The sequence below is a fragment of the Alligator mississippiensis genome, chromosome 1 (genome assembly GCF_030867095.1).
Source record: "Alligator mississippiensis isolate rAllMis1 chromosome 1, rAllMis1, whole genome shotgun sequence".
Taxonomy (NCBI): domain Eukaryota; kingdom Metazoa; phylum Chordata; order Crocodylia; family Alligatoridae; genus Alligator; species Alligator mississippiensis.
In genome coordinates, this window is record NC_081824.1 from 129033372 (window position 1) to 129059999 (window position 26628).

General features: G+C 47.0%; 1 protein-coding gene across 4 annotated transcripts in view; it reads left to right on the top strand.

The window, feature by feature from the left end:
- The window catches only part of PCMT1 (protein-L-isoaspartate (D-aspartate) O-methyltransferase), a 62832-nt gene that overhangs the window by 11351 nt on the left and 24853 nt on the right, over positions 1–26628 (top strand). For 3 of the 4 annotated variants that reach the window (XR_002090550.2, XM_006262047.4, XM_006262046.4), the window contains exons 2-4: positions 8668–8772; positions 11575–11606; positions 20710–20814. Coding sequence is in view for 3 of the 4 variants with exons in the window: in XM_006262047.4 (XP_006262109.3) it covers positions 8668–8772; positions 11575–11606; positions 20710–20814 (242 nt within the window). In the remaining variant the exon portion in view is untranslated. Of the gene's footprint in view, positions 1–2150; positions 2325–8667; positions 8773–11574; positions 11607–20709; positions 20815–26628 lie in introns of all 4 variants that reach the window. The other variant, XM_059713928.1, reaches the window with a different exon arrangement.

Consider the following 26628-nt stretch of genomic DNA (forward strand, 5'->3'; position numbering starts at 1 on the left):
GGACCTGCTTGGCAGAACGGAAGCGGAAAGGGATCTTGGAGTCCTAGTGGACTCCAGGATGAACATGAGTCGTCAGTGTGACGAAGTCATCAGAAAAGCTAATGGCACTTTATCGTGCATCAGCAGATGCATGACGAACAGAACCAAGGAGGTGATAATTCCCCTCTATTGGGCACTGGTCAGACCGCAGTTGGAATACCGCGTGCAATTTTGGGCACCACACTTCAAGAGAGATATGGATAACCTGGAGAGAGGGTCCAGAGAAGGGCCACTCATATGGTTAAGGGCTTGCAGGCCAAGCCCTATGAGGAGAGACTGGGGCACCTGGACCTCTTCAGCCTCCGCAAGAGAAGGTTGAGAGGTGACCTTGTGGCTGCCTATAAGTTCATCACAGGGGCACAGAAGGGAATTGGTGAGGTTTTATTCACCAAGGCGCCCCCGGGGGTTACAAGAAATAATGGCCACAAGCTGGCAGAGAGCAGATTTAGACTAGACATTAGGAAGAACTTCTTCACAGTTCGAGTGGCCAAGGTCTGGAACGGGCTCCCAAGGGTGGTGGTGCTCTCCCCTACCCTGGGAGTCTTCAAGAGGAGGTTAGATGAGTATCTAGCTGGGGTCATCTAAACCCAGCACTCTTTCCTGCCTCTGCAGGGGGTCGGACTCGATGATCTATTGAGGTCCCTTCCGACCCTAACATCTATGAATCCTGGCCTCGTAGCAGCTTCCTGCCCAGCTGCACTCCCTGTCAACGCTGCTGGGGCTGGTCTCCGTAGAAACCCTGACTTCATGCTGTCACGGCCGCGTAGATCTGTCTTATACCTGCTCCAGTTAGTGGCATCTTTGACTGCTCCTCTGGGGATTGCCACTGCTGATGCCCTCCCAGCAGCTCCCTGGCAGCCTCTGTGCCACCTGCTCCTACTGTCCCAGCAGCATGCTCTGGGTGGAAGTGGGACCAGAGCCACACTTAACAAACTGGCTTGTGTCCTACTTTTCTCCCATGCTCCCAGGACTGCAAGGAGGGCTGCAGGGGCACACACCAGTCTGTAAGACCCTGTAGGAGCAGCCTTGGCAGTGGCTACTGCCCTTGCCCTCTTAGGTACAGATCAGGGGTGGGGAGAGGGCAGATGGTAGAAAGAATAAGGTATGGAAGTCCTGCCCCCACTGCCCTCAGCTAGCACCAACTAGATCAGTAGTTCTTTACCTTTTTAGCCTCAAGACACCCTTCCCTATTTTTCCTGATTTTTAGATTGTAGCTCTGGGTACAGTGAAATTCAGAAAAGCTATGGAGGGGTCCCTTGAGGCTAAAAAGTTTTGAGGACTACTGCCTTGCCTTGTGAGGAGTTCAGTGTTCATAGTGATTGGCTTCTTGGTGGGCAAGGAGAGGTGTGGCTGTATTCTCCCTAACCCGTTTGCTTGTGGGGACCAAACTGAATAGATGCTTACAAATCTTCATTATATGATCCCCTGCTTTTTCTTGGGTCTACTTAATCTATAGTTCTGCCAGCAGAGTGCATGCATACTCAGAAAGCCTGTCTGTCTGCGGCAGTGGAGCTGTCCTTTTCTGCTCCTAGAATTACTCTACCTCTGAGTGGAATTAAGCTTATGTTGCTGCCAGGCAGCTGGCTGAAGGCTCATGTAGAGGCTCCCTCATTTTCTGCTGACTGCAACAGACTTCGTGCAGAGGCTGCTATATTTGGGTTGCACAAAGCCACTAGAAGTGCTGAGGTGTCCATCTGCTCTGGTAGTTTATCAGTGGCAACTGCTGGATCAACAGGTAAGAGTAGACGTATGTTTTAGGTTGCAAAGATGTGAACAGTGTTGTTCAAAGTATTAATGGCCATCTGAGTTTTTACCTTGTGAGAAAAGTGGGGCAGGTTACACCTCAGAGCTATTGTTTCAGGTCATGCTGTACAGGGTGACCTTACTGCATCAGTTTTACTTGGTTCTTATTTTGAAGACTATGTTATTTAAAACTTTGACCCTAGAGAGCAGGAAGACAGTGTGGAAGAGGTGTGAATGCTCTGTTTTATGAGTTGCTGGATTATTCCAAGTCCAGGTGTCTTTACATTTCTATATCAATTCTATTTTTCTTAGCTACAACGGTTGTCTAGTAAAAATTTTAATACCTTTCCCTGGTAATATTAATACAGGGAAACATGGTAGAGGTGTACTGATACATCAGCCCATACCATATCAGCACCAACACAAGGAAAATTGATCTTATTGGCAATCGTTTTTTTTTCGGATGATGTGGCCGACAATATCACCGATAAATGCTGCAGCCAGGAGTGCAGCCCAGCAGCTTGGAGAGCAGTGTCTGGCTGGTAAGTCTGTGGGGAGGAAGGGGCGGGGACAGATCAAGGCCCCTGTGGTGAGAGGGGGAGTGGGGCAGGCGCTGCCCAGCTGGCACAGAGTGGAGCTGTGACTTGTCTGGAGGGCACAGGGAGGTGTGAAGCGGGGGGGTGGGTCCCATCGTTGCATGCACCCATGAGGGAGGAATGGAGGACAACTGCTTCTGTGTGCAGGGCGAGGGTGGGCTGCCTGCTGTATGCTCAGGGCTGGAGGCTGTGCTGGGCTTTTCCCAGCAGGGGCTGGGACTGGGCTCCGCTTGGGGCAGGTGGTGGCGGTGCTGGGAGGGGGGGACTATGGCAAATTTTTGGGTGGCCATAGCCTACCCTGTAGCCCCTCTCCCAGCAGCACTGCTGCCCACCCCGAGTGTAGCCTGGGCCCAGCCCCTGCTGGGAAGAACCCAGCACAGCCTCCAGCTCCAAGTGCTCAAGCAGCCTGCCCTTGCCCCACGCGGAGATCTGGGGGGCACATGCCCCCCGAGCATCCCCTGTGGGTATGCGCAGAGGTGGGAGCTCCCTCCCCCCACCCCTCCTGGGCCCCCTGGATGATCTGTGGCTCTGTCCCATGCCCTACCCTGCCATGGCTGGGCAGCATCTGGCCCTGTCCCTGCCCCACTCCCTCACTGTGGGAGCCTCAATCTGCCCCCCAGCCCCTCCCTGTTTCCCTCAGCAGACTTATCAGCCACACACTGCTCCCCAAGCTGCAGGGATGCATATTGGCAATGAGATTGGTATCTGCCGATATGGCTGGTTAATAATCAACCATGGGTATCAGCCCAAAAAATCTTTATCAGTGTACCCTTATATTATGGCAAAACTTTAGAATATAGTCACATCATTTACTTGATCTCTCTGACCACTATTTAAAATGTTTTGGTTCTTCTTTTTGAAATTGCTTATTTAGTGTAGTAATCACACCTTATTTTGTTCCAGGGGCTTGAAAAATACCATATGTGCTTAAATATTAGCTCACTCCTCCAATAATTAAATCCAGTATATTGGAAAATTATAACAAATTTATACATTTTCTGTTATAGAATCTAATTATTGGGGGGCTCCCCTTGAATTTGTTCCCTTCCCACAGCTACAGCAGGGAAAATAAATGTTGGTGGGGGGCAGGGGGGGGAGAGAAGAGGGAGGGCTGGGTAGCCCTCTTGTTCTCTGCCCCCTCAATTTCTTCTTTCAGCAGCCCCTTTTCTCCCCCCACCCCTTGCTGTCAGACTCTGCTCTCCCTGAGCACATGGAAGTGAGGGGCAAATCTTGAAAACACTGACCTTGAAATAAGTACACCTGTAGCAATTTGCATGTAGGGAACTTAACACACATGCATCAATTCGAGATAAGCTAAATCTATGAGCATTTTTGAAACTGCTGCAAGTTTTAGCACAGGAACTCTGTAAACACTTTTAAGCAGCACTTGTCTATAGTTAGGGATTTACCTTAATCACTGCAGAAGTTTGTGGCACAATGGTGCTTTCAATTTTGCTCTCCCCCCACCTCTCCTCCACTGAGTGGCTGAAAAGCAAAAGCTGCAGCATTAATTACCTCTTGACCACTCTGGGGGGGAAGGAGGAGTGAGAGCGAGAGTAAAGGTGTGACTGCATGACAAAGTTCAAATGGGAAATGATTAGAAGAGAAAGATGCCCACTAGGAAAGTTTTCCTGATTTCCTAGTTAACAGATGAAGCCACCTTTTGCTTAGGCATCTGAATTTGAAGCTCTCCAATGTCTTGCTTCCTTCTATAAGAGAAGTAGTTTTTCCACATTTCATTCTCCATGGGTGTTCCTGTTGCTATCAGGCAGGTTTGTGAGTTTTTGTGTTGCCACTCTTCTGGTAGACACCACCTATAATGGGAGTATTTCTCTCCCCTCCTCCTTCAATTTCTTGTCTTCTGAGGAGAGAGGATCTTTACTACTTTACTTTCCTAGACTTCAGCATCTTACGGTTCCTCTTTAGTGAAGAGCTCCAGGGCCTGCCTTTGCTGCAGTTTACAGCTTTTCAAAGTAGAGGTAGAGTGAAACTAATTTGATTTTTATTGATTTTCATGGTATGATTCTGTACAGAAAGAAAACTGACAATATTTTTGAATGATTTTTGGGCTCTTGTATAGTGAGAGATGGGTAAGAACAATAACAAACGTGCTGAAACTGCTTAGAGTGGATAAAAATCAATGTTTTTTTTTTATTTAATTGTTTTTGGGTTTTTTAAAGATGCTTTAAAAAAAACCAACCTATATAAGTATTGTTTTAATTTAAGAGATGTTAAATCTTAAAGATATCATCATGGATTAGGGATTATAACTTCTAATTTATATACTATTTGAGACAATATATTTGTGTAACCTTTTTAGAAAAGTTTTACAAATAGGTCACAATAGATCATGGACTATATTAGAGGCACAATCTTATGGGGTTCCCAGAGGCTTCTCTGTACATTAGTAAAGATTAAAGGAAACCACTCTACCCAGTGGGACTCAGTGCTCAGACCAGAAGATCCCATTAAGTATCTCTGATGCTTAGTTTCAGTTCTCAAACTGGATTTGTCTCTCTAGAGATAACAACATCCTTGTTAACAGCAGTATATGGAGGTGAGAGATAAGAGACCTGATTACCAGGGATCCTGGTTTTCTCTGATTTAAATAAATTCCGTTTTCAGTTAAAAATGTAACCCCACATTTTCCCATGATTTAAATGAAACACCATATATAAATATAAATAAAAATGTATTGTGCCCTATGTTGTGCACTATATATATATAGTGGTGTTTCTTTTTAATCACAGAAAAATGTGGATTTGGGTTTACTTTTTTTAATTGAAAATCGGGGATTTTTTTAAATAGGAGAAAACCAGGATCCCTGCTGATTACCTACCCATTGGCCCTATTGTTTCTCTGCAAGTTTACCTGTACACATGTACACAGAGTCAAGCCCTTATGTCTCTTAAAAGTGCAAAGTTTCAAGAAATTAAATGAATAGAGGATTGGGGATGGAGTAGATCTGGCAAGGAGTAAGAGTCTGGAGATGAATGCATGGAGAGATGGGCAGTAGAAATAAAAGAAACATTTTGATCAGCATTTTATTGAAAATACAAAATACTTCCATAATGACCGCTTTGCAGCAGCTGTCCTGAAGAAGGCAGGTAGAACCAAACTAAGTCTTCCATAAGACATGTGATGGAACCTCGGTAGTAGACTGTTTTGAGTGATATATTGAGATCTGGCTTAATCTGATAACAATTTTGTGAACAAAATCATGACAAAATAGATGCAACAGAGAAATGTTAGAACAGTCTGTTTACATCCTGCTTTACCACCAAACAGCTTTGAGGTAAACAAGCTATTCCAACTTTTCTCTGAGCCTAATCTGCCTATAAAATGAACCGCTCTAAACAGGAGATTTTTACCACACCTTTAACTCTCCTATGAAATAAGAACTTTTGTTTCTACCCAGGAGGACTTTTACAATCTTTTCTCTGATGCCTGAAGAAGGGTGCATGTGCCCAAAAGCTATAATTAAAGAACTTTTTTGCAAAAATCTAGTTGGTCTAATAAAAGATGCCACCTCTATCACGAGTTTTGATTCCTTTTGCCTCTAGACTAGTACGGCTACAACCTGGATATCAAATAACAAGAGTGCACTTTTTGTAGAAAACAATGATTAAATTGAAGCCTCCTGACCAGTGATTTAAATCGTCATTTAAATCAAATCCACCCTGCTGCTTAGAAGAAAGAAGGCAGCATTGGGTGTATCTACATGTGCAATTAGCATGGAGCAATAGACTGTGGTGCAGTTTCCACCAGAGTCAACAGCTCCCAAGCTGGCATAACATATACATGTGTGACCAGGGACCCAGCAGTTAGAGCTTGGGGGGAAGCAGCCCTGAGCTCTGGGTTGTGGTGTTGAGCGGCAGAGGAATGGCTGGCTGGGACATGAGGGTGCAACAGTGTGGAGCCAGCTGGCAGGCAGCCCCTGCACTGTAGCACTCTCATGCCCTGCCAGCCTCGGTCACCAGCTACACGTGTGTTGGCAGCATAAATTACTCTGCCATAGGATACTATCTGTCCTGGACAGTATTATCCTGTGTCGGAGGTAATTAATTTATTGTGCCTCAGTATGAACAAACGTGGACAGGGATGCTTTACTACGGAGCTGATTGGTTAACCCAGTGATAAAGTACACATGTAGAGGAACCCATTGTATTAGTTCATTTGTAGAAAGCTGTTTTGCATCTATGAAGGCCTAGGAATTAAAAAAAAAAAAAAAAAAAAAAAAAGAGAGAGAGAGAGAGAAAGATCTTCAATTCCGCATAAATTGAATGTAGTTTCCTGGGAAAACTTCTGGCTGTGTATGGTGGGAGGAGGGTGGATTTTTTTAAATTCTAGATAAACCTTTTTTCCCTTTTTGGTTTTAATCTACAGTTTCGTTTGTTTGTTTGTTTGTTTGTTTTTTTCCTGCTTCACAGATAATGATAGCAGTAGCAGTAATCAGTTTATAGTGTCTAACTTCTCTCCATTTTTCTTTCCTCACATATTTCCAAAATGTATAATTTTGAATATACATGAATATCTTACAGAAAAGGGAAAACTGTTTTAAAGCTGAGCGATTTATCAATATTCCTTTACAGGGAAAAATCATTTTAATATTAAAAATTACCCCTTGCATAAAATAAATGCAAAGTTGTCTTAACTATTAAAAAAGGCAAAGGAACAGATTTTATATATATATATATATATATATATATATATATATATATATATATATATATATTTTGGATTTGCTCCAGAGATGGTCATGAGAGGTCCCAACTCTCACTTCCTGAATACCCATGTGTCCTGTTTCGTCTCAGAAGCTCCTTGACATTCATACATTCATTAACTAGCCACTCCGTGGAGTATTTCTTTGTCCCTACCCCTGCTGTTTGAACAGTACCTAACATGGTGGCAGCAAATGATGAGAAGGAAATTTATGAGCCACCACAAGTCTTAAAATAAAATATATTTGGCATTAATATTTCCACATTAAAAAGTTTTATATGTAGCTAAGTAAGGATTTGACTTGAATACAGAATTAATATAGCTTACCATCCAGAATGAAGTCAGAACAGGCAGCGTGTGTAATGTGATATGGGAAAGAATTTTAGCTAGAAGGCCATGTGAGTCAGAGATAGGAGTACCCTAAATTAAGAATAAGGCTGTATAAGACATTACTCTTAATATCTTTGTCCCCATGTTTTGGAGGCATGTTCTTTGTGCACCCTCCTTGGTATATATTGTAGGTTTTTTCTTCCTTTTGGTTTTTTGTCTACAGAAAAAAGTTAAGCAAGTTTTGTTTGGGTACTTAGATACAGGTTTGGGGATTTTTTGCTTTCTACTTGAAAAGGCATAGAAATAATTATAATCAGGTCAGTGCAGTAGCCATTTCAAGAAATAGCTTTTAAATTTGCTAGGCCTTGGGGCTGAATTTTCAAAAATGCTGAAGTCCCACTTAAAATAATTTAAAAAATTCCTCTAGTTTAATCTAACTTCATTGAGCATTTTGTTTCACTTTAATTTATATTTTCTGTGTAAACAGATGGTTGAAATATGAAAATAGTGTTTATGAGGAAGCAGCATAGAACTTAACAGTTCTAAATCCTTGGATATTTATTAACTTTTCCTTTTAACTTCTATAGCTACATTCTTTGAACACATGCATATAAAATGGCAGAAGCATTTTTGGCTCATTTTGAAGAGCAGGCAAAATTTGAAATGATGTCTTTTGTGAATACTTTAATGGGGTAAGGCCCATTAATAGCATTCTAATGGTGTAGGAGTTTGATATGAGAGAGGCTTCTGCCAAGACAAAAACAGTTGAACAGTACTTGAAAATAAATGATTGATTTATCAAATTGACATGTCTGTTGCTTGTCATTTATAAAAGTTTCTTTTTTCTTCCTGTGTAGGGGGTCTTTTATTCTAGTATCACAAAGTTCTTGATGTTCATATTTAAATAATAAACCAGGATAGACTTGTGATAATCTTGCAGTCTTTGCAAAATAAGGGAAATTTAAAAAAAAACAAAAACCCTTAAAAATCTTTTTAACGTCTCAAAATATTGAAAGCATCTTAATTTACAGGAAACTTTGTGGTAGAGCTTAAAATTCAGTGTTTTGCATTTTGATCAAAACTTAAAGCATGAGGCAGATTCAAGAGTGAGTACCGTGATTGTTGGTAACTTAAGAGCTTATGCCAGTGCAAAGATAACATGTAAAACAAATTACTGTTTTTGCAGGTATGGTTCTTCATCTACAATTTTCATGAAAATTCTCTCTCTCTTTTTCAGAAAATGGAATAATCAAATCAGAAAAAGTATTTGATGTAATGTTGGCCACAGACCGTTGCCACTATGCAAAATGCAACCCTTATATGGATTCTCCTCAGTCAATAGGTAAGAACATTTATGTAAAAGTTGTGTGTACTTCATTTGGTATAACTCAACAATTTAGTTGTATGTGTTAAGAACGGAATTAAATCTAAAAGTGCTTTAATTTTTATAGGAATAGTTTTAGTTCCTCATCAGCTGATCCAGTCAATATTTTTAATTCAAAATTTCAGTTAATGCAGGATGCAATAGGTGATCACTTTAATGATGCATCTGAGAAATGTTATAGCTCTTCAGACTTTTTTAGTTGTGTACAGTTTTGGGTGAAGGGTGCTATCAAACCTGCCTGACCCATTAATCTGGAGAATGAGGCATAGATCCTAGGGTTCTCGCTTCCTAGGCAGGTACCCTAACCACTGAACCTAATTGCTAGCAGGTAAATGGAGAGTTTGTTTTTGCTTTGCTTTACACTGAAATCAGTGCTGTTGTCAATCATATGTGTGGTTCAGGTAGATCTACCAGGTAGAATAGGATTTGGGCCAAAATGATTGTGATCTTAGTCTTTCATTTCAAGTGAGAAAGATTTGGGAGTACAAGTTGAGCAAAGGATTCTGAACTCTTCTGGAACTTACTTCATGTCAATAGACCCTTAATTTTGTCTTTCAGGCAGAAGACTGACTGGTATAGAAACTTTATTCATTCCAAGTACATTTCAATGCTATATTAACTGACTAGGAGAGAGTAGTTTGAATTATTTTCTTAAATTCATTTCCGAGTTGGGTTTATCAGTCCTTTGGTTGATGGATGCACCTTTTGATATCTTTGTGACTAGTCTCACGCTCCAGAGGAGGCTAGTACACCCTGTGGGGGTCCCGTGACCCGTCACACTACTCTAGCCATGGGGTGCTGCTTCTCACTCACCTACCATGCATTAGATCAAGTTATTTGGTTGGAAGGGAGGCTGTGTAATAGGTCCCAGGGCAAGCCCTGGTTCCTCTAGGTGCCAGTTGGTACTTCTGGGGCACCAGCTATGCCTTAAGGGCTAATTACGTGGCTCCATTCACCCCTTTACATCATGCCCATGCCTCGCAGAAGTTACCAGTTAATGGCTTTAGTGGACATTTGGCCCCAATTTGATGCCAGGCCACCTCGGGCCTTTACACCCTTGTCAGGGCTTTGGCCTTTCTGGCTCAGCCCCTTTTCTTTCACTGGTTCCTGTAGCTTAGTCCCACTGCACCAGACCTGGCTTCCAAGTCTCAGCCCAAGTCTTGCCCTCTCAGGCTGTGCCCTACCTGGGCTCTGGGCCCCTGCTCCTGGTTTTGCCCCACTAGGGATCTCTGCCCTGCCTCGGGTATCAAGCCTCCTCCAGCTCCATCTGGGTCCCCTGGACTTGCCTCCGCTGCTCCTAAAGCAGTACTGTGGATTCTCTATTTTGAGAGTCCAAAGAATAGCTGCCCGTATGATCAGAGTCTTTAAAAGGCAAGCCATACGAGGAAAGGCTATGGGATCTGGACTCAGTCTGAGGAAAATAAGGCTGAGAGGGGACCTGGTACCAACTTACTGCTGCACTAAGGGAATACATCAAGGGCTCAGTGAGCAACGGGTTACCAGGGCACCCAAGGTGAAAACCAGGAGTAATGGCCACAGACTCCTGGAAAATCGATTCAGGCTCAAAATTAGGAAAAACTTCTTTGCAGCCAGGGTGTGCAGACTGTGGAGTAAGTTCCCTCCAGGGGTGGTGCAATCATCTACCACCAGGTGGTGCAATCACCTACCTGGAAATCTTCAAGAAGAGACTAGAGAGTCACCTTGCTGGGATCACCTGGCCCCCAGTTATTTTTCCTGCTTGGTGAAGTGGGCTGGACCCGATGATCTTCCGAGGTCCCTTCCAGTCTTTGAATCTAAACCTTTCTTGAGCTGGGTCTTCTGCCTCACCCTAAGCTCTGCCCTTCTCTGGGCTTGGGGCCCTCTGGCCCCAAATCCTGCCTTTTCTTGGGCTGTGGACCCTCTGGCCCTCCAGGCTCTCCCCTTCTTTAGGCTCTGGGCCCTCTGTCTCCAATCTGTGCCTTGAGCTTGACCCCTGGCAGGGCTTAAGATGATCACTTGGGAACTAATGGGACCTCCAAACAAACCCTTAGTCCCTTCCACAAGCCACCAGGTAAAATACAAACCAGAACAGCAGCACACTGGCTACAACTTAGTTCTCTAGCACGCTGGCCATCTGAAATCCCCCATCCATACTGAGTCTCATTCCCTGCCAGCCCTGAGCTTCTTTTACTGGCCTGTCTCCAGGAAGGCAGGATCTCTATCAGGCTTTTTTCAGCAAGCAGCTTACTGTGGGGCTCCTTCCCCTTCTGCCTCCAGGGCCAGATTGCCCCCTCTGGGTCTGAGCTTATGTTTATGTATTGCCCTGGCCCCGGCCCTGCCCCTTGTTGGTAACATGTCTCCCTGAGCTGCCACAAATTTTTCCTGATTTGGCTTGCTGGCTCAGCCTCAGGGTAACTTACTGCTGCTGGACCCTGCAGTGCTCCTGTACAGGACTCTAGTCCCTGATGCTACCACCACTGCTAGTGAGTGCTTACTTGGGTCCTTTCAACCACTGAGTCTGTTCACAGGGGCTTGGCTGGGCAGCAGGGTCCTGGGCTTGCTTCCCCTTCTCAGTAATGGAGCAGGGGCCCCATTACACCTTAATCATGCTTTTGAAATCTAATATTAATATGCAACTAAAAGAGCTACATAAAGCCTGATATGAGGGTTTGCATCACAGTATTGATAGAATTAACAGTATTTTCTAATTAAAATTCATAGGAATGTTAACAGTGATAATTTAGCTGTTATATCAGTATATTATATTTCCTTGTTTTGCAGGTTTTCAAGCAACAATCAGTGCTCCACATATGGTAAGTATGAGACTTATGATATGGAGTGGGTAGTGAAATGATTGGTACTCTAGCTGCTGCATAATGAAATACTTTAACTGGTTGTTGATAATAGCAATAGTGTTTTAAAATACTGTCTCTCTAACTGTACTATTTCTTGTCAATATTCATAAATCCCTGTATTCAGTATTGTGATAATTTTTCTCCAGAGAATGCGATTATACTGAGATGTGTTTTCTTTGCTGGGCATTTATTATCAGACTGAGTATTAAGTGGTAAACTTCAGGAGAAATTTCAGTACACTGATGTTGTAACACGGATACTAACCAGTACTTTGAAACTAAGAATCAATTTAAGTAGGAGTGCACGGATAGAGATTTTTGAGGCTGATACCAATAGCTTATATTTAAGGAGGTGTATCAGCCGATACCAATTCAATTTCCGATACAGCTGCGTCCACGTGGTAAGTCTGGTGTGGTGAAAGGGATGTGGGGGGATGCAGATAAATGTTCTCCGTGTTGAGGGCAGGTGCTGTTCGGGGGGGGCTGGAGCTGCAGCTTGTGGTTGGGGGTGGCTCCCACCACTGCTCGCACCCTGGGAGGGCATGGGGATTGGGGGGTGCTCCCCGGATCTGTGTTGGGTGGAGTGGGCTGCAGCCGGGGCTGCATGGCGCTCTTCTCAGTGGGAGCTGGACTCGGAGCGGGTGCTGGCAGCGCTGGGAGGATGCTGCATCCATCCCAAATTTTGCTGCCACTCTGATCCCAGCACCGCCACTGCCAGCCGCCCAATTCCCCGCCTCCACCAACATGCTGGGAAGAGTTGGGGCTGTGCCTGGTGGCGTCAGCACTAGGAGCAGAGCAGTGGCGAAATTTGGGGTGGATGCAGCATCCTTCCAGTGCTGCCAGTGCTCTCTCTGAGCCGAGCCCCGCCCCGTGCAGATCCAGGGGGCACACCACCCCATGCCCTCCCGGGGTGCAAGCAGCAGCAGGAGCCGCCCCTCCCCCTGCTCTGCTTGGGCAGCACCTGCCCCTGTCCCTTCCCTCACTGCAGGGGGAATTGATCTGCCCCCACACACCCCTTCCCTTCCCCCTACCCTTCCACCACACCAAACTTACCAGCTGGAGGCAGCTCTCCACAATGCCAGCTCTGCTTCTCACTGCCTGAGTACTGCGCTGTGGCTGTGCCCAACACAAGCATTTATTGGCCAGATTATCAGCCCCATCAGGCCGATATCGGATGCAGCCAGTTTTCGGTATATCTGATATTGGTGCACCCCTAAAGTTAAGTATGTTTTTGCCCTTGCAGTAGATTATGACATCCGTAGGAATACTTCACAGTTAGGGCAGCTAGGATCTGGAACCAACTTCCAAGGGAAGTGGTGCTGGCTCCTACCCTGGGGGTCTTTAAGAAGTGGCTCGATGCCTACCTGGCTGGGGTCACTTGAGCCCAGTTTCCCTCCTGCCCCGGGAGGGGTTCGGACTTGAAGATCTACAAGGTCCCTTCTGACCCTACTTCTGTGATTGTATTTGGGAAATATAAGATTTGTGGAGTAAAGAACAGTTTAAGAAATTTCATAGCGTCTGTATTTGACTGGCTCTAGTGCTATCCTTTAAATTCTAAATATCTGTATTAAAATATTGTTATTAATTACCTTAATGTTATCATTGTATACAGGGCTATACCAGGAAATAACAATATTAGTAACTGTGGTGTTTCAGAATCTTAGTGTTAGTCATCGCATTTCAGTTCATCCTACACTTATACTGGTGATGCACAGGCAACACTTCAGTGTTTCTTTACACAGGTGTATATAATTAAACTACACTCACTAGAATTAGAACACTACACCAAGTGTTTAGTACACAACTGTACAATTAAAAAAAACTTAAGCTTGAGAGAGTCTATCCATACATCACTAAATTTATATCGCTGATTGGTCATAGTGTTTAGCATAGGGATTCCATATTAGTGTTCAGTCAAAAAAGCAGGATAAAAAGTAAAACTACCCATTATGCATCTGTTTACAATTGAAAAAAAAACCCTGCACTGTCAAGAATTGTATTAGCTCAATAAGCAGTTTAGATGTATTTAATGGATGGCAAAAAACAATATAGTACATAAAGTAGTACCTAGCAAAATGGAGTCCTGGTCCATGACTGCATCTCTTTGCCCTTATGCCAATACAAATAAGTACTTTCTTTATAAATTTTTAATCAGTTTCGTGGTCATTAAATTAGTTGTTAGACATCTTAAATCTAACAGTGATATTATTCATATATTGAGATTATTTACAAACTTTAGACTTTTGTTGCCATTTCACTATGAGTTATGTTTAGAGTATTTTTGTTTTTTGCCCAATTCAGTAGGTTAAAGGGATGTTCTTCTAAAAAAAAAATTAAAAAAAAAAATGCTATTCCAAAGGTGATAGAAACACTCATTTATTTATTTATTTTTGGATGGGTGCATATGGAAGGTTTGTTGTTTTTGTTTGTTTTTGCTTTTGTTTCCTGCCAAGTAAAACAGTAATAATTAAAGAGTACTCTGGAGACTTAAAACTGCTATAAGAATACTTATTAAAGTAGAGGATTCTGTAAGTAAGGGTCAGGTTCTATCAGCTGATAAAGAAAAGTAGTGCTGTTTCCTTCTTACTGTGCCTCAATTCGATATTTTTGTTATTCTTACTGTTTAGGAGGGGTTACTTCAGTCATTCTGTTGGTAAAAGATGTGATTTTTTGAACATCCTATGCTATAACTACATTGACTTTACTATAGGTATCAATAACAACAGCATAATGAGACTGGCTTCATCTTCTACAGAATTACAGTTGGAAAAATCATGATTAGTCATCTGTGTTATGTTTCATAACTGCCTATTTTAGTTCCTTCTGAAATAAACTCTCTGTGTTGGGGACATCTGTTTATCATTGCAAGACAAATGGATGTGGCCTGTGGGCAGGGGATTGAGCACCCCTGATTTAAGAAAATCGCACTTCTCTTGTGACTGACATGTAAAACTGGCTGCAAAATTGCCCTGCAAGTTTCTCAGTCTAGGTGGAAAACAGCAACATTCAAGCCTAAATTCAGAGATGGGTTATTCTGTAGTATGAAAAGCATATAGCTCTTCAGATGTTCTGCTCAGACTGAAAAATATGGATGGATATTGGGGAATGAAAGGATTATTCTTAATGTGTTGTTGGGAGGGGAAGGACTAAAGAAGGTTGATCCATCTAGCCATGCTGCTGCATTAGGAGGCTCTGTATGTGGGGTCCGTGCAATATAGGGTTCAGGAGGGTATGAGTTGCTTACTTTTGCTCCTTACGGAGTAGTACCACACCAGTTGTGCTTCAAGAAGGCCTGGTACACCTGGGAAGGAAGGGGTTGAGTTTTCCCCTTATTGCATAAAACTAAACTTTGGCATTGTTGAAAATAAATTAACCTTGGAAAAAGCATCTTGTGCGTGAAGCCTGTTCAGCTAGATTTAAACTACTGATCTAATGCATCATAAACTGAAATATGCCTGTAGAAATATGCAAATTATAGGCATGTAATTAACATCAGCATTTTTAAAAATGGCTTAGGACAGCTGATACTCTGGTATTTTGCTGTTGTGACAATGACACCTTCAGCAGAAATGCTGTTTGCTATTCATGTTGATGTATGAATAAGAACAATTGGAACTAGAAATAGAGGAACACCTACAGTCATATGGTAACTTTGGAAAGAGTATCACACTGAATTTAGTATAAATATTCAGGTGCAGATTTTATTACAAGTGTGTTGTCTATCCTTAACATGACCAGGTCTCAACAGTGATCTGTCACGGACTTGGAGTCACAGTCTCTTGTGTTTCCAGGGTTTTCAAGTCATCTTTATTTGTTGATATAATTAGAAAAAAACTAGTAACATTTACATTTTCCTTTGTATTAGGGTGAATTGCATGTGGCCAACTTAAAGATACAGAGGCCTAATGTTTGGATTTGCTTAATAAAATGCAAAGTAAATTTAAGCTGACTGGAAAATTCCTTTGTAGACAGACTCTTTGCTGGCACAAAACAGGAAGAAGTAGCTTTGCTGCCTGCTTTGCTGCCACCTGGTTTACCATATCTGTGCTACCTCTGAGTAGAGAGATGGTGGAATGGGAAGAAGTAAGACTCTGTAATCTCCAGTTTGGTCCCGTTGGTGGCTGATACCATGTGTGGGGTGTTGTACCAGTAGTATAAATGAAAGCTAACTAGGAACAGCCTGAGCAGAATAAGGGAGCAGTATTTGGCTCCTGGCCAGTCCCTTTGCCGCACACAGGATGTGTATGGATGCAGCAGACAATTCAGCCTATAGAATGTGTTAGATGGAGTTCCTGACTAGTAAACTAATTATAGAGTGGGTATTGGTCAAACTGTAGCCATCCATAAATGATTGGTTCTGTTCTAAAGTCTTTGCTCCACTGAGTTTATGCTTGCTGTAAGGGAAAGTTGCGGGGGCTGACTTGGGAGGGAGGGTTGTGGCCTTCTGGTGCTAATGATGTTATATCTTGTTGATGCTGGCATTCCTTACAGTAACATTTAAATTACTCTAACCCAGGGCTGTCCAGTTGCTAAGTGGGAAGAAGCTGAACACCTTATGGGCCTCACCAGCAGGGGCTGCATGCTTGTGAGCTGTACCATGCCCCCTCCCCTCTTCTCCTCAAAGCTACATGTGGATGCCCTCTCACACCACAGCACTGTGGACCTGTGCTCCACCCCCTGTACCTCATACATGCCCTTCCCCCAGTGCTGTCCCATGCACCTGTGTGGCCTCAGGCACATCCTCTGTTTCCTTGCCCCCCCCCCTCCCCCACTGTGCTGCAGTTCTGCCCCCTGCCCCCCCCCCCCCCTGGCAGCAAAAGCCAGAGAAAAGTGCAGGAGGGAGCCTGAAGACCCCAGCTGCTCTTTTTTAAAAGCAATGTAGAGGGCAGTGGCTGGGCAGGAGCTTAAGGCTGCAACTTAATTCAACCTTTTTGGACATCTTTGCTCTAACCCAGGGGTGGGCAAAATGCGGCCTGCCAGGCCATTCTATCCGGCGTGCAGGGCCCCTAAAAAATTTGGAAAATTAATATTAATCTGTCCTGGGCTACCTGTCATGCGGACCTCGATGGCTTGCTGAAACTCAGTAAGTGGCACACTACCCAAAATAATTGCCCGCCCCCTAACCTGTTACAGCTGCCAAATGTTTTCCAAGATGTACTGTTACCTCCTGGCCAGAGCCGACCCAAGCAAGGTGCAGGCTCTGGGGGAAATCAGCCCATGCAAGGCCCCGCCCCTGCTCTGATCCCATGGGCCCTGGACCTGAAGAAGCTGCTGCTGCCATTGGTGGCAGCGAAAGCTGAGGGGGGCGAGTCGCAAGCAACTCCGCCCAGCTCTGCACTACTATTGCTCCATCCAGCTCCACGGGGCCCCCCAAGGCGTGGGGCCTGGGGCGGTCGCCCTGATTTGCTGCCCTCCAGGGATGGCCTTACTCATGGCAGTTGTGTCATAGCTTAGTTGAGCCACCCCCGTACCAACACTATTTCACATGGGGTGGAAGTTTTATCTGGTTACGTATTTGTGCTACCAAAGCACTATGAAGGACCTGGAATGTATCATGGGGGGAGGAGTTGTATGTCTGCCCTAATGCTTTTACTTAAAAGCAACCATTGTCTAAGTCAGTACTTCCCACACTTTTGATACCTGGGACACGCTTTCTTTTTTTCTGGATTAAAGTTAATGGGTACACTTCACTCTTGTACCTGAGAAGGGGTGCGTTTGTTTCAAAGTATGTAATAGACTAGTGAATTGTCTGTCAAGAATGATGAATGAATTTCAAATAACAAAAACAAACAGATTTTACTGTTTATATTTATAAAATAAATATTTATAAAACTTAAATAAAATAGGCTGAACATTTGAAGAGGCCAGTCCCTTCCTGCACTCGCTCTCGTTCAACGGGCTGAAGGCGGACCTGCCCATGCTGCTGCCCAGCTGCTGCCTGTGCACCTCTTTGCAGGGCAGGGGCAGGCAAACTCTGCACCTCGCAACAGCTGCCCACACCCCAGGTCTTCCTTTGCGCTGCCCCTGGATGCTTCTTTTCCTGCTTGGGGCTCGGGACAGGGCCACTACTGGTCGCCCACTACCTCACACCTCTGCCTGGCTCCCGCTTTTCCTCAGCTGCCCCTTCCCACTGCCCTCCCTGTCGCGCTAGGCTCTCAGTGCCCTCCCGGGAGGAGCTCAGTAGAAACGGCCCTGGCCCCTGACTTTTTTCCCCAATGCTGGAAGTTGGAATCATCCTCACATGGTCACTAAAAAAAATGCTAAGGTTTAGCAAAGAAATTTCTCTGAAGACACAAATGTTCTGTCTCTTACAGTTTTCAAGCTATTTGCATTTAAAGAGCATTACAGACAGACACAGAGACAGACTGACTAAACCCTATAGATAGATAGATTGCCTGTCATGAATGATGGATTTAAAATAACAAAGGAGTGTTTACATGGCCACCCTGCCTCCCATTCACCCTTTGGGGCCGACCATGTAAACACTCCCTGTACTGCTGCCGCCTCTTCTTCCAGCCACCAACTGGTGCAGGGGCTCCTTCCCTCTGTGTCCTCCTCTGAGCAGCAGGGTTTCCCCCTGCCTCCCCTCTTCCCACTCCCCTTTGTCCCCACCATCTCCCCCTCCCTGCCAGCTGTTGGGTGTGTGCACGCCTGCCTCCACCTCCTCCCCACCCAGGCCCACTCAGCCAATTGCCATTCACACTGTAGTGGCGCATGTGCAGTTGACCCAAAGCGTTACAGACAGACAGATGCATGGATTAAGCCCTTTATTACAGGGGTGGGCAAAATACGGCCTGCAGGCTGGACCTGACCCACAAGGCCATTCTGTCTAGCCTGCGGGGTCCCTAAAAATGTCATTTGAAAATTAAAATTTATCTGTCCTTGGTTCCTGTCAAAGATGACAGGAGGCAAGGGCAGTAGGACCCAAGGGAAGCCTGGCTGGCTCCCGCAACAGCAGGGTCTACCTGACCCGGCCCCCGTGGTCTGGGACCAGGTGGCTGCACTGGTGTGGGGAAACTTGGGTAAGGGAGGGGAGGGCAGGGGATGAGCTGGTGCTGAGCATGGGGAAAAGTGGCCCCTCCTGTGGCCCGCGCTCCCTGTTGCAGCCACTTGCAGCCCACGTGGGGCTGTCCTGAGCAGGCACAGGCAGTTCCACGTGGGCTGCGAGCAGCTGCAGCGCAGGGCACTGGCCATGGGGTGGGCAAGGGGCCGCTTTTCCCTACCCCCGTGCTCAGCACCAACTTGTAACCCAGCCCCACGCTGGCTCTGGGCTCGCCCATTGGGGCTGCACCGCAACGACAGCAGCTAGGGGCCCCCTGCCATGCTGGGCAGTGTGTGCTGCTGCTGCCCACCCAGAGCTTACGCTGTGATAGGCTGTGGTGAGGCTGCCAACTGCCTCCTAGCGCTGCCTAGCATGCGAGCTCCAGGCAGACAGCAGCAAACACTGCCTGGTGTGGCAAGCTGGGGGGCTGCAGCTGCTGCCATCATGGCACAGCCCCAACGGGCAAGCCCGGAGCTGGTGTGGGGCCCAGGCTGGTAGCAGGGGTGGGTTACAAGCTGGTGCTGAGTGCAAGGGAAAAGCGGCCCCTCGCCATGGCCGGTGCCCCGCACTGCAGCTGCTCACAGCCTGTGTGGGGTTGCCTGGCCCTGCTCAGGACAGCCCCCGCACGGGCTGCGAGCAGCTGCAGCGGGGACTGCAGGCCATGGGCCGGGGGAGGGGCCGCCTTTCCCGTGCTCTGCACCAGCTTGTTTCCTGCCGGGGAGCAGGGGGTCGGGGCTGTGTGCTTCCCCCTGCCTGTACCACAGGGCTGAGGGGGCACTGGGAGCGAGCGGGTGTGGGAGCACAGGGCCAGCACCAGCAGGGCCCAGAGCAGGGCAGCGAGGGTACAGGGTTTCGGCCGGCTGAGGCTCTATGGAGTTGGGCCAGCTCCCCCTCTTCCTGCTGGTGCAGCCCAGGCAGGCTTCATAGACCCTTGCCAGCCTGAGCCCTGCTCTGGGCCTCACCGGTGCTGCCCCTGGGTCATTGATCCCAACATGGTGACCGGGGGCGGGGCACCTGTCAAGGGGTGGGGCTACCCATGCAGCCCTTGACAGACTGCCAAAACTGGGTAAGTGGCCGTCTTCCTGGAATAATTGCCTCCCCCTACTTTATTATATTAGAATTCCATTCCTCTGCCAAAGGAAACTGAATCAGTGTTGAGAGGTACTGTTAAGTTGTGAAGTTTTTGGGTTTTTGTTTTTTTTTTAATTTGAATTTCATACCATCTTAGTTGAAAATCATTGAGATCTAAATCAGAAAAGATATGGAGGAGGCCTTGAGGCTAAAAAGTTGAGAATCCCTGATTTAGGTGGTGCCACTTAAGGGTGGTGGGACAGAATTATGCCCTCCTCTTTCTGCTGTCTGCCCCCTGCTGACCTGTTATCTGTACCTCAGGGGCAAAAGCAGTCCCTGCCGCTGAGGATTCTTCTACAAGATTTTACATGCTAGCAACTGTCACTGTGGCTCCTTCTTCCAACCCTGGCAGTGTGGATGGAGTGGAGGGGATGGGCTTGGCTGCAAAGTGCATCTGTCTGTGTTGGCAGAATTCACTACTGTGAGTGTGAGGGTGACCAGCATCGGGGCTGCCAGGAGGGAAGGCAGCACTAGCAGTTGCAGTCCCCAGGGTAGCTGGGGCAGGCACAGGGTGCTGGAGAGGGAAGGAGGGCATTTATCTTCTCATGATGGATTTTATGGCATACTTCCATTACTTCCGTGGTAAGCTAGTATGTTGTGACACACCCTTTTGGAATCCAGTGATCTGGAGACCATAGTCTGTCTTTTTGTGGGATCAACTAAAATAGTTGAGAATATTTTGATATGTTTTAAACTTAAATGACAAAAGCATCAAAATAATAGTTTTGCTGTGGCACAAAACGTAACAAGAACACAACATTGAAAGTTGTTTTCTTAAAGCAATCCAGGATTATCATGTATTACTTTAAATCTTTGAAGAATTGAACATTCACTGGGGGAAATTAAACCTTTAAAATACTACAGACCTTTTTGTCTTTCTTTTTATCAGCATGCATACGCCCTAGAACTTTTATCTGAACAGTTGCATGAAGGAGCCAAAGCCCTTGATGTTGGATCTGGAAGTGGAATTCTTACGGCATGCTTTGCACGAATGGTGAGAAACCCAATTTTAACTACTTGAACCAACCAGAACATTTCAATCTGAATATTTGAATTATAATTCTGGTTAAATTTTAAAGAAAAATAGGAAGATGAATGCAAAATTTCATGATTACCATTTTCTTTATATGAAACAGTCTGTCCTCCTTGCTTACTACTAGTCTCAATTCTGTATTTCTCCTGTATCTTCTTTCTCAAGGTAAAGTGACTAGAACTAAACATAAAACACATGGTACTAACAAGTGAGTGCACGCTGTTGACTTGTATTATATTAGTTCCTTGTCTAATCATCCTACCTTTTATTTTTTTGATCACTGCTGGAGAGTTAGAAGTAAATTGAACTATCTGTCTTGACACTTAGAGAAGTGAAACTAGAATACAACACAGTTTGGGAGTGACTACAAGGAACAGTTTTTATACTCAAGTACATTTGGTCTTTTTCACTTTCATTGTTAAATAAGTTGCAGATGTTGATGTAACTCTGGGATGGGCAATTATTTCAGCTGAAGCGCCTCTTAATGAGTTTTGGTGAGCTGTTGAGGGCCACAAGGGTAGCCCTGGCCCTTGACAGCTGCCCTGCCCTCTATTCACCATCTTGGGACTAGAAGTCCCACCCCTAACCCCTGACCTTTGCCAGCATTTGGGGGGGAGGGGGTTGCCATCTTGGAATGGAAAAAAACCCAAATCATATACTAAAAATCAAACATCTACTATAACGTAGTTTAATATTATTTCAAAAAATATTTTTGTCCTGATTTGTGTGTGTTTGCATAGTGTATATAGAACCCATTGCATAATAGCTCAAAATGAAGTCATACTCTTGTATGTTGTGTGTGTGTGGGAGGTAGGGGGTTTGTGGGGAGCTGTGTGTGTGTGTGGGGGGGTTGTGGAGGGGTGTGGGTGGGTATGGAGTTTGTGGGGGGATGGGTATGTGGGGTGTGGGGGAATATGAGCGTGTGCTGGTGGGTGTGGGGTTTGTGGGGGCGTGGGGGGATGTGTATGATGGGTGTGCAAGTTGGGGAGACCCCCCTATAACTTATAGAGCCCCACCTATAAACACACCCTCCCCCCATTGCGCACAGCCTCTGCCGCTGCCAGCAGCAGCAGGCCTTTGAGGTACCTACAGGTTGCAGCAGGCAGAGCCCCCTGGCGGCATGCAGTCCTGGTAAGCCCCAGGACTGCCCGTGGCTAGGCTGCTGGTTCCATTGCATGGGGCTCACATGTAGTTCCTGGGTTCTCCACCCAAGCCCTGCACTGCTGGGGGGAGCCCCGCACAATGAAGCCAGAGGCAAAGGTCATGGAGCTCAGTCAAGGAGAGAAGCAGAGCCACTGTAGCTCCATAGTGTGGAGCTCCCTGCTGTTCCCCATGACCTGCATGTGGCAGTGGGCGGGGCTGGGCCACCAGTTCAATTGTATGGGGCTCCCCCAGGAGGCACATAGCTTGGGTGAAGGACCTGGAACTGCATGTGAGCCCAGGGGAGCCCCGTGCAATGGAGCCAGGTGGACCACACACCTCGACAGCGTGGTGAGGTTTCTGCCACTCCATCCTGCCTGTTGCTGCTTCCCTTCCAACCACCTGCTCATTGTCACTTCCCCCCCACACACACACACACACTTCCCCTGCCAACTGCCACCATTTTGGCCCTCTACCCTCCTGCCCCCACCTGCTGTTGCCACCCTTGCCCTGCTCACCACCACCACTTCCCTCCCTGTATGACCAGGGTCAGGGCCATCCAGTGGGTGAGGGTGGGAGCACAGTGCACACAGCAAGGGCAGCCCGGGGCTGGTCTGGATACAATGAATTGGTAGGCACATGCCCACAGGTGGCTAAATCACCTGGCGGGTTGGATGTGGCCCACAGGCCGTATTTTGCCCGCCCCTGATGTAACTGGATTAGAAGTTGCTGAGGCTTAGCAGAAGCTAAGATTTTCTTGGTGTCTATTTTTCTATCCTCTCTAGTGCACCAGTTAGTTAAAAGCTGACTCCCACTTCTGTGTTGTTTTTATGATGTCACATGATTAAAGGTCTGTTCTTAATATTGCTGGATTACGTAGAAAATTATAGAAGTAAAACTATTGCTACAGCTAACAGGTTTCATAGAGAGGGAGGTTGCATGTGACTTAAACATGCAATTATTGCATCATGGCATTTCCCAACCCCCCTGCTCCTTTTTTCACACACCCACTGATGATGTTTCACTGACTAGTCTCAAGTATTCAGTCTGGCCTGATATAACAGTCTTTGGAAAATGCTGATCAAGCATAGGAATTCCAGATCATTTTGCTGAACTCATGGCAGGTTTTCCCCATCAATGAACAGGAAGTGGTTTTCCATTTGGCAGGTGTATTCAAGGCATTTTCTATGCATATTTGGCCAGATTGGAAGGACCTGGGATTACCATTTATGAGCACTTCTTAATCTGCCTAGGATATGCTGATGACACAACTCCTTGTTATTAATACCAATGCAATGCAGTGGATGTTGGAGTTGGTGTTAGGGGAAAAAGATTAGTGAGAAATGTGGGTTGTTATCAGTCATGCATCCTACCAGGTCAGATATGCATATCAGGATGTTTGATTTTGGGGATCTGAGATAAAATTACTCAGATCCTATGACATGCACCCATAACTTTTAAAACTGTACTGTGTAGCGTGGCAGTGGGCACTGGTCCCTGAAGCCAAGCTGAATGGCACAGCTTTTAAGGTCCAGGTGTCTGTGGAGACCAGGATTGCCCAGGCTCCCCATGCACTGGCAAGTTTAAAGCTGCAGTAGGACTTTAAATGGTCATTAAAAGGGGCTCCCCATGTATGTACACCTATAATGTGGAATATCCTTGTGGCTGGTTCATATGGAGCTTTAATTTGAACATGTGGCATATTAAGCCTTATTGTGAAGCCTGGCAGGGCTTTAAAGGTGCTGGCACGTGGGGAGCAGATGGTATCCCTGTGTGCTGGCCAGTTTAAAGCCTTGTCATGGAGCCTTGTGTTGGCAGGTTAACATTTTATGTGGAATGTCTTTGTGGCTGGCTTGCCATTTTATTGCGTGATAAATTGGTTGAATGGTATAGCATGTTACAATCATCATATGATTAACATGTTAATCACATGATAAATGTAACATCTGCCAGGGGTCTAAGAAAACTGAAAAAAACAGACCCATCAACCCAAGGGAAGAAAGTGTACCTGTTTCATGATTTTCTAGGGAGAAGGATTGAGCTTTGTGGTGAATCTGTCCATAGGATTTACCATACAAATAAGCATCTTTCTGATTTTATTCATTCATTCTTTCATGTTTCTATTTTTATACGTATACCTTTGCAGACAATTGACAGGAACAGACTGTTGATTGTCTGTTTCCTTTTTTTTTTAATGCAGTAAGCTCTGGAATCCAGGCACAGGCACAATCCTGTTATTTATAATGAAACTTTCAAAGTTTAGCAGTGATAAGAAGATGCAGAAATTTGTGTACCATATAAGATACTAGGCTAAGCCCCAAACATTAACATCTGAAAGTGAGCACTCTATGGGCGCGTCCAGATGAGTGTGCACGTGCCTGTTGCCCCGCCTCAAACCCCTTTTGAGGCGGGGCAGCAGGCAAGTGAGGGAACAAAAAAATGTTCCGCACTCTGCAAGTTTGCAGCGCGGGGAGAAAATTAGATCCCTGGATATCCAGGGGTCTAAAAAAACCGCTCTGCAATAGAGCAGAGCAAGGCACGGTTCAACACCGTGCCTGGAGCCAGTCCTCCAAAAGAGATGCCCCGGCACAGGGGGCAGAGGCGGGAGCCAGCCCTGGGGCCCGGGCCATGCTGACAGGAGCCAGCCCAGCCCATGGCCGGGCCCTTTCAATAGCTGCAGGACCTGGCCCAGCATGCGGCGACCAAGCAGAGTCGAGCCGGGTCCTGCTGGCCTTGGGGCTGCTTGTGCTGCGTGGCTGCCAGGCAGCACGAGCAGCCCCAGGACCAGCAGGACTTGGCTTGGCTCTGCGGGCCGGGCCGGGGAACACAAGCCTCCTGGGGCCGGCAAGACATGGCTCAGCTCCGCACGGTCCCCGTGTGCCGGTCTGGGCCAGGGAGCATGAGCTGTGTGGTCCCTGGGCAGCTTGTGCTCCCTGGCCCAGCCCAGCACACAGGGACCGTGTGGAGCCGAGCCAGGTCCTGCTGGCCTTGGGGCTGCTTGTGCCGCCTGGCTGCCAGGCAGCACGAGCAGCCCCAGGACCAGCAGGACCCGGCTTGGCTCTGCGGGCTGGGCCGGGGAACACGAGCTTCCTGGGGCCGGCAAGACATGGCTCGGCTCAGCACAGTCCCCGTGTGCCAGTCTGGGCCAGGGAGCATGAGCTGTGCGGTCCCTGGGCGGCTTGTGCTCCCTGGCCCAGCCCGGCACGCAGGGACCGTGTGGAGCCGAGCCAGGTCCTGCCGGCCTTGGGGCTGCTTGTGCCGCCCGGCTGCCAGGTGGCATGAGCAGCCCCAGGGCCAGCAGGACCCGGCTCGGCTCTGCATGGTCACCGTGTGCCGGGCCAGGTCCTGCAGCTGTAGGAAGGGCCCGGCCGTGGCAGGACCCAGCGCAGCATGCAGGAACCGCATGCCATGCCGGCTCTTGTCAGCATGGCCCAGGTCCCAGGGCCGGCTCCTGCTTCTGCCCCCTGTGCCTGCTGGGGGTGAGGACCTGGCCCAGCCCCATGTGACTTGCTAGTCCAGCCTTGCACCTTACTCCTGTGCACGCCTCCCGGAGCCGTGTGACCTACTCCAGTGCAAAGCCAAACTAGCAAGCCTCAGGGATCTGGGCTCAGCCCAGTTGGGCTGCAGAGGGGCCCCAGGGCCCGGCTGGGTCCTGCTGCCACAAGACCAGCCCGGCTGATGGGGCAAGAGCAGCCCCAGGGCTGGCAGAACCAGGCTGGGCTCGGTGCGTGGTCCCCCTGCTGCTGCTGTTAAAGGTTAGTTATGGACCCTGGGATGGGGGCTGGGGCCCTGTGGGGGATAGGGGCTGTGGCCCTCCAGGGTGGAGCTGGGACCCTGGGTGGGGGGGCCTCTAGGGTTCCTGGGACCCTGGGCAGGGGTTGCTGGGACCCTGTGGGGGATAGGGGCTGTGGCCCTCCAGGGGGGAGCTGGGACCCTGGGCGAGGGGGGGCATTCCATGTGGTGTGTGGCAGGGACTGCACCCTGTGGAGGCCAGGGGACCCACCTCTCCTGAGCAGCCGCCACACAAGGTTCCCCATACCCACAGTGCCCCCAGCAATTGCCCCACTCCTGCCCACAGACCAACCCACATCACCCTCCGCCTTCTCCCACACCCCTTCCCACCACCTTCCTGCAAACACCACATACCCCCCATCACACACCCATCATGTGTGAAGAAAACCAAAAGCACAGATCAACGCATAGGTATTTAGAATTCATTTTTTCATGATGATAGAGACACTGGTAGGCTTCCAAATTGCTCTAACATTGTAAATATACCAATAAAGCATTTACCCAACTTATCACTGTCTCTCTCTCTCTCTGTCTCTTTCTAGGGGGGGTGTGTGTGTGTAGAGTGATTTTTTGTTTTGTTTTGTTTTAAATGTGGGAAAACATGGATTTGGGAGTATTTTAAAAAATGGATTTGGGATGCTGCTGCAGCAGTCCAGCTAGCACAAGGGGTAATGTCCCCAGGTATTAATTGGCTGGGCCCCAGAAGCTCCAGAGAGCAAGTAGCCCCGAGCTGCTTGCCAGGGCAGCTTTTTGTATGGATGGGGCCAGGACAGGGCAGCTTCTTATACTGCTGGGGACAGCACAGGTGCTGGCCCCAGGCTCTAGCTCCCCTGCCTGCAGATC